This window comes from Mus caroli, unplaced genomic scaffold (assembly GCF_978045245.1).
Source record: "Mus caroli unplaced genomic scaffold, Mus_caroli_1 scaffold_13, whole genome shotgun sequence".
NCBI classification, from domain to species: domain Eukaryota; kingdom Metazoa; phylum Chordata; class Mammalia; order Rodentia; family Muridae; genus Mus; species Mus caroli.
In genome coordinates, this window is record NW_028227268.1 from 48,234,025 (window position 1) to 48,246,412 (window position 12,388).

General features: G+C 48.3%; 1 protein-coding gene across 5 annotated transcripts in view; it reads left to right on the forward strand.

Annotated features, from left to right (window-relative positions):
* The window catches only part of Rap1gap2 (RAP1 GTPase activating protein 2), a 214,730-nt gene that overhangs the window by 151,588 nt on the left and 50,754 nt on the right, over positions 1 to 12,388 (forward strand). For all 5 annotated transcript variants that reach the window (XR_003838023.2, XM_085829826.1, XM_029483716.2 and 2 more), the window contains 5 exons: positions 3,576 to 3,611; positions 7,080 to 7,124; positions 7,942 to 7,974; positions 8,294 to 8,506; positions 9,630 to 9,733. Coding sequence is in view for 4 of the 5 variants with exons in the window: in XM_085829826.1 (XP_085685952.1) it covers positions 3,576 to 3,611; positions 7,080 to 7,124; positions 7,942 to 7,974; positions 8,294 to 8,506; positions 9,630 to 9,733 (431 nt within the window). In the remaining variant the exon portion in view is untranslated. The remainder of the gene's footprint in view (positions 1 to 3,575; positions 3,612 to 7,079; positions 7,125 to 7,941; positions 7,975 to 8,293; positions 8,507 to 9,629; positions 9,734 to 12,388) is intronic.

Below are 12,388 nucleotides of genomic sequence, written 5' to 3' on the forward strand. Positions count from 1 at the left end.
TTCTGTTCCTGTAATGTCTAGGAAACCGTATGTTCGTCTCTCTGCTCCGTGGTCAGTTCTATTTCTCCTTTAGTGAATGCTCCACGTCCTTTGTGCATTTTTCTGTTTTCCTCACAAAAATGATTTGTACAAATGATGTGTGCCTGCTGCATGAGAACATTTTCAATGTGATGTCCTCTGACTTGTGTTCTTTCCTGAACAGTATAAACTGTTTTTAGTTTTGAATTGTTGTGTGGGGTATAAAAATATATCTATTGTGATACAAATTAATGTCTTGGGTATAGCTACAGCGCTGTGCAGCCATTGTTGCAGCAATAGGAGAGAAGTTCTACGTATCCATTCAGAGAGAAGCACATGGTCTTTGCCCATCACCCTCCAGTCTCCTGACCCTTCCTCCTTCAGCAACTACTGACCTACTTTGAGTGTGCAGACACTTGTATTCTGGACACTTCATAAGCTCATAGATGGAGCCACTTCCTATGTAGCCTTTTGTGTTTGCCTTTTTGTACTTACGGTAGCTTTCAAGCCTCACCCATGGCGAGCAAAACTCAGTTACAAAGAAGCAACGAAATAATTTTGTGGCTGGGGGTCACCACGACATGAGGGACTGTTTTAAAGGGTCATAGCATTAGGAAGGTTGAGAACCACTGATATATATGATAGTACAAATCAATACTTCTTTCCTTTTTATGGCTGAATACTATTCCATTGTATCTACAGGTCATATTTTATTTACCCAGGTGGACGTTTGGGGTTTCTTACCTATTGGCAAGTGTGAAAAAATGCTGGTATGCTACTTGTGTGTAAATATTTGAGTACCCATTTTCAGTTCTTTAGGGTGTATACATCGGAATAGAATTTCCAGGTCAGGTAACATCTCTATGTTTAATCTTTTTCTTTTTTATTGAAAATAGATTTTTTTCATATAGTAATTTTTCTTTCTTAAGATGGGCTTTCACTGTATAGTTCTGGCTGGCCCAGACTTGTCATGTAGACTTCATTGACCTTATACTAACAGCTATCCTCCTGCCTCTGTCTCCCGAGCCACCTTACTTGGTTTCATGTTTAGTATTTGTTTTTAGGAATTAAAAGTTGCTTTCTTTGTGTGTGCTGTTTTACATCCTGACAGCAGATCACAGAACCCCAATGTCATCGAGTCCTTACCTCCCCTTCTGTCGTTCGTTTTAAAAATAATGAACTCTTTGAGAATTTCATACAGTGTATTTGGATCCTGACCAGCCCTGCTCCTCCCCCTAAGTCCTCCTAGATTTCCTCTCCCTCATCTTTTGGTTTTGGCATCTGAACAATGTGAGTGGAGTCCCATTGTGGGTTTGCTCTGTTTCCTGATGGTTAATGACACAGCGAGTCCTCTCGTGTGCTTACTGCCCATCTGTGTCTCAGGGTTGGGGTGTGTCTACACAGGCATTTGTGCTTTTTGGCATATATGTATGTGATGCATGTCCATGTATGGCATATATGTATGTGGTGTGTGTCCATGTTCACATGCTTGCACAAAGGAAAATGGAGTCCCAAGGCTGATATCCAGAATCTTCATTAATTGCTTCCTACTTTATATATTGAGGAAGGGTCTTCCACTGAACTCAGAGCTCACCAGTGATCCAATTAGTCTAGCTGGCTCTGGATTCTCTGTCTTGGTTTTGTGTCCCAGGATTACTGATAGGTCTCTGCTCCACTGGGCTTTTAGACGGGTTCTGGAAATCTAAAGTCCGATCCTCACACGTGCACAGCAAGCCCTTTACCTGCTAAGCCATCTTCCCAGCCCCACGTTTGCTATTTTTAAATGGAACTATTTGTCTTTTTTATTACTGGATTGTTAGCATTCTTTACATAGTCTATATACAATCTCTTATCAGATACATGGCTTGCAAACACAGTCTTAGTCTGTGGGCCGTGTTTTCACAGTGATCATGAAGATTAGTATTCATTCTTATTTAAATATTTGGTAGAATGTACAGTTGAAGCCATCTGGCCCTGGGGCTTTCTTTGTGGGTAATTTTTAAATCATTATTTGTTTTGATTTTCTTTTTTAGACTTTCTGTTTCTTTCTGAGTCAGTTTTCATAGTTTGTGGTTTCCTGTGAATTTTCCCATTTCATGTAAGTTATTAAATTGTCATACAATTGTATACAGTATTTGCATTCTCGTTCTATGGCTGTAACTAAGTTGAAACATTTTTATAGATCAGCATTGGAGCTGTTTTGTTTTTTACTGTAATAATCGGTGCAGTGATAAGCATTTTTACGAGTGCTTGATATAGTGTACATGTGTTAGGATATAGATTGCTAGGGTGTAGCTGCTGGATCAGGAGTCTATTTAAATGGACAATGGCTCTCTCTGTCCTCTTGTCCCTGTCTTTATTGATCTGTGTAAGTTCTGTGTCTGGCCGTCCCAGAGTCCTGAAGACTGAGGTGGAAAGAGCACTGAGTGGCATGTACTTAAAGTGTGTAGAAAGGCCAGGTTTGGAGTCTGGATGTTTGGTGGCTCCTGTGGCCATGGGTGCTGGATATGGATGCTTCAGGCCTCTCCTGTACCTGCTATGTTGGGTTTCAGATGGTACGTCCTAGATCAATATAGGTCTCAGGCTTTCTGCCTCTTTAGCAGGCCTGCTTTATAGTTTGCCAGATGATTGGCACCTGAAGCAGGAATGAGCCTCTCCGGGTGACTTGCCAGAAGTCCTTCCCTTCTGAAGGATTCTAAGGGCAGTAGGGCTGCAGGCTGCTCTAGCTCACTGGTGTCTGCAGGTGATGAGGCGTGTTCTTACTCATCACTGCAGCCCTTTCTCATGAAGGGCGTGTCTGCTCTGGGCACTCGCTGACTTACAGATGCCAGAGTTCAGATGTGGGCAGTGGTGTTGGGGGATGTATGAGAAGACTTTGTGTCCTTGATGCTGCCCCCCCCCCCCACTGGAGCTTACACAGGTGATACCAAAGTAGGTTAAAGGTCTAGACTGGTGCTGTTGGAGCATTGAAAAATAATTCATCCTTGGACCTGGAGGCCCAGGACGTTTGGAGCTTTGCCTCACCAACTTGCTGTAGGTCTCAAAGCTGTGCCTCAGAGCACAGCTGGGGACATAGGGCCACATCAGGCCCAGGCTAGAGCAGCTGTGTGTTTGCTGGCTCTCTCTCTGTCAGGTCCTGAGTGAGATTTTATTGGAGACAGAAAAGACCATGATGTTACATATGGCAGACAACTATGAGTGTTGGTGATGTCAGCACCGCTGATGGCTGGAAACACCGATTCTTCTGGAGTGTGGGTCTGCCCAGGCATTTTGGAATGACTTGGATCTTCTCCAGGGGACCACATACCCTCCTCCTGCAAGGGACTGCACTCTGCAGGACTGATCGTTAACCCCGGGCCTGTTTTATTTCTTTGATTGATTGGAATGCTCTGGTTCTGCAAGCCTGCAAAGGCAAAAATCACATTATCATCTCTCTTGACCCAAATGAATCTTGTCCCTGGTGAAGGAAGGCCGGGGCTCAGTTTCTAGAGGGTTCCTAAGGGAGAGATTCCCAGCAGCCCTCCTTACTGAACCCCCAACCCCTTTATATCTTTCAGTCTGCGGAGTTCTTCGAGATGCTGGAGAAAATGCAGGTGAGTACCCTAAATGGTGCAGTAGCCCGCCCTCTGGCGTGGAGGTGGCAGGGTTGTGGATCTCAATACTAGGAGGTGGCTCAGAGGGAAGGGGCCCTCAGCCCCAACAACTTAGGCCACTTCGCTGTTGAATGAGTGGCACTGAGTTCTTGGGTAGACTCCTGCCTTGAAACATGGAGGGCTAGCCCAGTACCATTAACCCTTGGAATACGGGGACAGCTCAGTAGAGCTGCTGATTCTGGAAGGAGTTGAAAAAGCAAGACTCACTTAGGGGCGAGTTATGTGGAGTCAGGGAGACAGAGCCACAAGTGAGATGCAGATCTGAGTTCAAATCCTACATTTGCCACTTACTAGTACAACCTGCTGGCCATTGCCCAAGTCACCAAAACCAAATAAGAGAAAAAAAATACCCATTGATACAGTGTTGGAGAGGAAATGAGATCCTATATGGAAATGCTTGGGGGGGGGCACCCCACGAAAGTCAATGTTTGGAGTGGATGTGAGGGCCCTTTTGTAGTCACAGTCTGTACCTACAGACCCAGCTCTGTGAGTTAAGACAACTGTGGATATAATCACTGAGGCACTATAACAGCTGTACCTAGCATGTATAGACATTGTCTTTGCCATTCTTCCCTGGACAAGGCAGCAACACTATTTATCATGTTAGGGATTGTAAGTCACCTAGCGATGGCACGGAAGACACAGCAGGATGTGAGCATGCTCTGTGTAGGCACCATGCCACTGAACATAGAGAACTGAGTGTCCAGGGTTGTTCCTATCCATGTGCCTCTGGAGCCAGTGTCTCCCACCCTGGACTAGGGTTCACAGGTAGGAGCTGTTCTGTTGTCCACGCTGGGGTCAGCTGAGGTCCGGGCTTAGTGACAGGATTGTGATGGAGCAGTTGATAATGGCATACATATTCCAGGCGCTTCTCTGGGATCATAGATTGACAGGGGCTGTCTTGTCCTTATGAGGCCTTCAGAGCTACATATCCCATTACCCTCCCAGCCCCGTGCCACAGGGGACAGCACCTAGCAAGAGCACTGGGAAGCATGATGCTCGTTTCTGCTCCAGAGGAGGAAGAGTCTGGTTTAGTTTCTTCTTTCTATTCTTATTTCAGGAGGAAGGTTTGAAATAAGGGGCTGTCAGCTTTGGGAGGTGGGGCAGAGAAAGGGTCCAGGGTGGTCCTGTTGTTCAGAGCAGAAGGCACTGCCAGGTTTCCCTGAGGATAGGGAAGGAAGGGAAGGGTGCATTAGGGGAGAGTAATTGTTAGTAGTTGTGCCATTACTACAGATAAACTGCTCAGTTCTCCTCTGCGCCCAGCAGTTTGTGGACTACAAACTCATTTTATTCGCATTTAGGGGAACTCATAATCTAGCTGCGGAAACAAGCTATGGTACCGCAGCATAGCGGGAGACAGGGTATCATTAAGTGCTCAACAGCAGAGCAAAGCTGGGGAACTTTCCTGCTAGCCAATGAGATCTCAGCTCACTGGGAGAGACTGGTGGCTCCCTCTGCCTTCCCTGTGATTGCTCCTCAGCCCGCCCACCCTCACCTGCAGCTTAAGTCCCTGCCTCCTTCCATAGAACCCAGCCCTGTGGACTGACTCTTGGACCCCTCTGCTTGTCTGAATTTGCCCTCCCAGCCACTCTGGGAGCAGGGGCTTGTCTTTAGTCTCTCGGTATGTCAGAGACAGTGATTCCCATCACTTCCCAGATGAACCTCAGTAGAAATGGCGGGGAGCAAAATTGTGGTGTGTAAGATGCACTCATGTGTGCACCAGGCACACTAGTGGACGCAGTTTCCAGCAGTTCCTGGTTGGAGCTTGCGTATAGGGAGCAGAGAAAGAATGTTGCATGATGTGGCTGGATCCCATCCTCAGGTGTGGGTTTCCTCTCTCTCCATTTTGCCATTGTGGAAACTGAGTCTTGGAGCAGTTATGTGGTTGGGCCACATTGCTAGTTCTGAAGCACCAAAACTGGGATCCAAGATCTTCGGTCCCAGTCCTAGTGTAGGAATTTGAAGCCAGGCATGCTTTGGGGCCACATACTTTGGAGACTCCCGGCCCAGATACAGATTTGAACTGAATGTCCTCTAGCTGAGTGCCCTTGGTCAAGTCATTTCCCCCTCTGAACTTCCATTTCTTCTTGGAGACAGGGAAAAGGGAAGACAGTACCTCCTGCAGAGGGTAATGCTTGGTGGAGGGAGGGCCTGGCTGAGGATGGGGCTCCCTGGTGGGGGTGGGGGTGGAGTGTCAGTCAGTGAGGCTGGGGCAAGGTTGCACGCCTGCCCTGAGGACTGTTCCCAGACCAGGATGACTAATGCAGGACAAACAAAACAAACTCTGACATCACTCCCCCACCCACCCAGTGTGCAAACCTGGACGGGGTCTGCAGGGCCACCCAGGCAGCTTCCTTCGGGTGTGTGTGAGAAGCACCTGTCAGCGGGAGGGGCCTTCCCACGCCCTCCTGAACAATGTTGGGAGCATGACTCAGTCCAGCAGTCCAGAGAAGCTGTTTCAGATTCCACCCAGTTAGCAGGAGCCCTGCTGTCCGGGGAGCAGGGTGTTTATTATAAACCCAGCTTCGGATGTAACTCCCAGACGCCCTCCGGGTTCATGCTATCACCCAATGCATCCAGTCTTGAAAAGGCCGTGTGTTTCCTTCCTTTTGCACAGTCCAGTTAAGTCAGAACCCAACCAGGGTTGCTGGACAAGTGGGCTACTCCCAGAAGTGAATTCTCAGCAACTGTAGGCAAAGCCCTTTAATTCAACCCCGGTCCTTGAATCTGGAAGATGCAGGTGTTGGGCTGAGGTCTAATCCTCCTTCTACATATGTAGCTAGGGAGGCTTCCTGGTTACAAATAGGAAGTGGAATGAGGACCTGAAGGACCGTAGTTCCTGCCTGTCAATCAAACACTCTTCCTTCAAGGAAAAAGGTGGAGCTAGAAGGCAGGAGGACCGATGTGCTGGCTCTGACACTTGCAGATGTGGGTGTTCATCTTTCCCATTTACTGCCCTATGGCTTTCAGGAAGGGGTTTAGACACAGAGATGATAATACTACCCATTTTCACTAATTCTACGCACAGCATTTAGTGTACACCATTGGCATTTGAAATGCATAGCCCATCACCAGCCTTTAACCTGGGCTGTGAAGGAAGCCACTGTCACCTTCTCCACTTTACAGCTGATAACAGGAGTCACACAGAGGAGTCTGTGGCTTGTTCCAGGTCACTAGTCTAGGAAGTGGCAATGTTGGGATTTGAATCCAGGCGACCTGGCTCAAGTCTATTTATAGCCTTAACTGGCCACCCCCACACCCTTATCTGAGGTTGGTGTTGGGACTGACAACTGCTAAGTGTGGGAGGCGAGAGGCTCCAGTACCCATCAGCTGGCTAAGTGCCCAGACGCTCCTACCCATGAGCGGTGACCTATGCTTACATGGATCCTCTCTTCCTTGTTTCTGCAGGGAATCAAGCTTGAAGAGCAGAGGCCAGGACCCCAGAAGAACAAGGTGGGATAGGCAGTAGAGTGGCCAGGTGGGCCCTGAGAAGGGCCAGTGTAGGAAGAGGGCAGGAGGATCAGGGAGCGTGTTGGACTCTCCTCGTATGCACACCAACTCTGCTTTGTACTAGGAACCAATTAATGACTGAACTCTTGTTACACTCATGTCTGGTGGGTGGCCAAGGGACCCTGGCTCGGTGTCTTAGGGCTACTTCCCATCAGGTTAGTGGAGACCTCAGGTGAGACCGAAGGATCAGAGGCCTGGATTGGCTCCTTCCTGTTCTTTCTGTGCACCTACACGGGGTTGAGGGTTGCTAGGCTCTGGATTCTGATGGGCCACCAGGTCTTAGCTTCAAGTTCTGTGTCTACGGCCTAGTCAACTTGAAGAGGATGTGGGGAGGGACAGAGAGGGACTAGGATCTTTTTTTTTTTTTGTCTTTTGTTGGGTGGTTAAGGATGACCTCCATCTTGATCTGCCCCCAGAGTGCTGAGATTGTGTGCTGACTCGCCCAGCTCTCTTTCTGTCTTAGCCCCGTGGGATGACAAGCTAGTGTCTTGGTGGTGACCAGGGCCTCCCTTTTGTGTGCTACATCTTTTGTTGGCTGGGTTTGCCTTCAGGTCTACTGTTCAGTGGGCATGGGATGCTGAGCCCTTCAAGTTGCGGCCAGACGGTTCTCTGCCTCTGCTTCCCTTGAAATCCTGGTGCATCTTACTAGGTCCCCCTAACTCATCTCTTCACTAGATCTGGGTGAGCAAATGCAAGCAGAAGTTGGACTGTCATGGCCACGTGTGGAGCTAATGGCACTGTCCTGTGCTTTCTCTTGCAGGATGACTATATCCCGTACCCCAGCATTGATGAGGTAGGAGCTCCCTGACTCTACTACATCCTTCTCAGGGATCCCTTCCTGAGGAGAACATGGCCTTCCCAGCCCCACATGGGAGATCTGAGGCCTAAGACTCGAGGACCTAATGCCCTTCCTGTCTTTGCCTTGTGACCAAAGCTTTTCTGAGGTTTAACTTGGGGGTCCCCTTGTAAAACCCAGAGTCCCAGTGAAGCTAGAGATGCTCTTGATCTGAGATAGAGGGCCTCCCTCTTTGGAACAGTTTGGAGGTGGGTGGGGTTCCTCTCAACTGCAGGCCAGGTTATGCTTCAGGGCAAGAACTTCCCTCTGCCCCCAGGTTGTGGAGAAGGGAGGCCCATATCCTCTGATCATCCTGCCTCAGTTTGGAGGCTACTGGATTGAGGACCCAGAGAACGTGGGTACTCCAACGTCACTGGGCAGCAGCGTCTATGAGGAGGAGGAAGAGGACAGCCTGAGCCCCAACACATTCGGCTACAAGCTCGAATGCAGGGGTGAAGCCAGGGCCTACCGCAGGCACTTTCTAGGCAAGGTGAGCCTAGGGACCCTTGCAGAGTTGGCCCTGCCTTGGGGAGGGGGACATGGATCTCTGTTCCAGGGCTCCTCGGTCTTCTCTTCCCAAGTTCTCTCCTACTCACTGCGTACCTGTGTTACTTAGAGTCATATGAATGGGAGAGTCCCAGTGAGGGGCCCTTTTGGAGGCCGCCTCCAGTAAATGCTTTATGAGGTGATGGGATGGGTAGTACTGGGGGTGCAGGAGGATGTGACAGAGTTTTAACCGCTCATGGCAAACTATGCCCTCCTTGCTTGAATGGCTCTGTTTATATTTGCACAGGGCCCATCTCTCAGGCTCTCTTCAGGGTGGTCTCTTGAGTACTCAGATTGGATGGTGTCCTGTGAGACTGATTGTTCAACAAGGACAAAGTGACATTTTCTTAAACACGCTCTTGTTGTTCAGACTTGATACATTCCCCACAGTCCCAAGGGAAGCTTTTGGAGATCTCTAGCCTAAGATAGCTTTGCAGTCTCACACGAAAGAAGAGGTTGTATCCGAACCTCACTGCACATGAGGGAATGCAGTTTAAGTGCAACTCCCATGGCCTTATTGTGAATGTGGAGGGCCTGGGAGGTGGGCTCCTGGAAGCCAGTGAGAGCCCCCCCCCTCACTTGTGAAGAGGGACTGTCATTCTGCATTCTGCATGGATTCCTCCTTGATTTCTTCCACAGTTTCAACTGGCTAGGGTTGTCCTCTGGGTGAGAAAGTGAACTCAGCATCAGGCGGTGAAGAGAACTTGAGAGTCCAGCCAGATGTGGGGTTGAGCCTGGCTCTGTCAGCGACTGGCTGTGTGGTTGGAATGGGGATGGTTACATTGTCTCCTACACAAAGCTGTGGTTAGGATTAAAGAGGATAATGGGTACTAAGGTCATGAGATGGTGCCTGGCACATACTGAGGACTTGGTAGTTGGGAACTATTAATGTTGTCTTCATCATCAGCATCATATCTTTACCATCACCGTCACTGTCACCATCATTGTCACCACGGCTGTAGCAGTAGCATCCCTCTCTTCCTCCTTTCTGTAGGACTTCTCCCTTCTGGTGAAGGAGGTGATATGGGGGCCATGTCTGGAGGCTCACATCCAATTTCTGTTTCTAGGATCATCTAAACTTTTACTGCACTGGCAGCAGCCTGGGGAATTTGATCCTGTCCATCAAATGCGAGGAAGCTGAGGGCATCGAGTACCTTCGGATCATCCTCAGGTAGGGCAGCAACACTAGCAGAGACCATGCCTCTCCCAGGCAGAGCTGGCATAAAGGAAGATGGGGGCTGGGGGGAGAAGTACCAGACTGACCAGTCTGATCTGGTTGTACAGGAGGGCCAGACCTGCTGGAATCCTGGGAGCTGTGATATTGTCAGGCAGCAGGAGATTGCTGGCTGTGTTCCTGTCTGAGCCTCAGGGTCACCTAGGCCAGAACTTCTGGAACTTTCCTGTCTTTCTTAGAAGAGCTGTGACTCTGAGGAGATGAAGGACAGAATAGGGATAGCTCAGTGTGGTTCATCAGGGTAGTCACAGCCCCATGTTCTGGGAGAGAGTTGGCCAGGGCTTGCTATCCACCCAGGGAAGGTTGTGTGTGCTCTGGTCCTTGGGCTGGAGTGCTGTCCACAGCAGGAATACTGAAGCCGGGGTCCGTCCTTCTGAATCTCAAGTGAGAGAACTAGAACTGGTTTTCATTTCGTTCAACTAATACAGTTTGCTAAGTTCCTTTGTTCCAGAAGCTGTGATTAGTGCTAGGCACAGCCATGTCTGAGTCTTGGTTCCTGTTCTACAGAGACTTACAGTCTCACAAGAGAGAAACAGAATTTTAATATATGTCACAAGTGTTATTCTGGTCTTTTGCATAGGATGCTATAGGAGCCCAGATGAATCTGTGTGTTTATCTCTGTCCCTATGGTGAAGTTGGGAAGAACTGTGTTGAGTGTAATTGGAAACACTTGGGGGTATTTGAAGATAGGGGTAACAGGCTTCTTTTCTGGGTGCTTGTTGTGTATGGGTGTACATGTGTGTGTGCACATGTGTATGTGCAGCCTGTGGTTAATGTTGGGTATCTTCCTTTCTCTCTCTCTCTCTCTCTCTCTCTCTCTCTCTCTCTCTCTCTCTCTCTCTCTCTCTCTCTCTCTCTTTCTTTTCTCGAGACAGGGTTTCTCTGGGTAGCCCTGGCTGTCCTGGAACTCACTCTGTAGACCAGGCTGGCCTTGAACTCAGAAATCTGCCTGCCTCTGCCTCCGGAGTGCTGGGATTAAAGGTGTGCGCCACCACTGCCCCCAGCTTATCTTCCTGTATTTCTTGACAGCTTTGTTTTGGAGATAGGGTCTTACTGAATCTGTTCACCAATTCATCAGGTCTAGCTGACCTGTAAGCCACAGGGATCCTCCCTGGCACCAGGATACAGGCACGTACCACCATGCCGAGGTTTTTATTCAGGTGCTGGGAATCTGAAATCAGCTCCATATTGCTTGAGTGGCAAGTACTTTACAGACTGAGCCATCTCCTCAGCCCCAGAAATAACATTTTGATTCTTTTTTTCTTCCCAAAATTTAAGCTCTCAATATGGGAACATACAAGGAAATATATAACCCTGCTTTGGAGGAGATATTTGGGGAAGTCGTTAGCATATGCCCAACTTCTGTTTGCATCTTGGTGATGCTGGGGAACGAGCCCCTGGGGCTGGACACCTGAGGCTTGTTCTTTGCCAACTAAGCAGGACCTTATTTACTTATTTGGAAAGGAAGCCATTGTCTATGCAAGTGTTGACCTGGGTAGACAACATATTTGCAAGGCATGGAAGAGTCAGTTAGAGTTTCAAGAGTGGGCAGTTCCTGGATCCTGGTCTCTAAATAGGATCTCCATTTAGATGAGCTTCTGTCAAAACCCCAAGATTTCATGGGGTTTCTGAGCTGACAACTGATTATAAAGACCTTTTAACTTTTCTTTCTTTCCTGACTTTTTTTTTTTGAAGCAAGGTTTGTAGTCCAGACTGGCCTGGAGCTCACTGTGTAGTCAAGACTAGCTTCTAACTCACAATCCTCCTGCCTCAAGCTCCTGAGTGTTGAAATGTGAACCACCTTGCTTAGCTCTCCAAAGCTGTTTTCTAGTGTTACATCCCATATATCCCAGATGAACTATTTACCAGGGACAAAAGGTAGAGAAAGGTGTTGGGCACACATACACACACACACACACACACACACACATTTTTTTTTTAAAAGGTATATCCTACAGGACAGTTAGGATCAAAATGTGGGTGAGATAGAGTTGAAGCTTGATTCTCCTTTCTCAGAAAGCAATGGAATGGAACAGATATAATTAGAGACTCTGAGTTGGGCCCTGGTGGCTCATGCCTGTAATCATAGCACTTCATAGGCCAAGAGTTTGAGGCCGGTCTGGGCTACATAGTGAGTCTCCATAGGAGATTCTAGAAGAATCTGGTGCTCTTTAGGGACGAATAGCCAGATATCTTTCTCCGTAGAATTATTTTTGTTTTACGCCTATAGCATTTGAAACCAGTAACTCCAGGAACCCAGGAAACAGAAATGTGGCTCTCCCACAGAAAGCCAGCGGGTAGAAAGGCAATGAGAAGCTTCACACACCAGCCAGGAAGCTGGACAGTCGCAGCATGGACCTGGACTAATTGCCAGGCCAGTTGGAAGCTAGGCAGGAAAAATTGGCTTCATGGTTTAACAGCTTCACTGGACACAAAGAAGGACTTAGGCAGGGGTGACATTCCCTTGCTGGCAGTGATGACTGTCCCAGCGTAGACCTCTGGATTATTTCATTTGGTGTCTGGAATTTTTAGCAACCAGCTCTCCAGCCTAAAACATGAGACAAGCATGCTGACAGCCTCTGCCTATTGTGG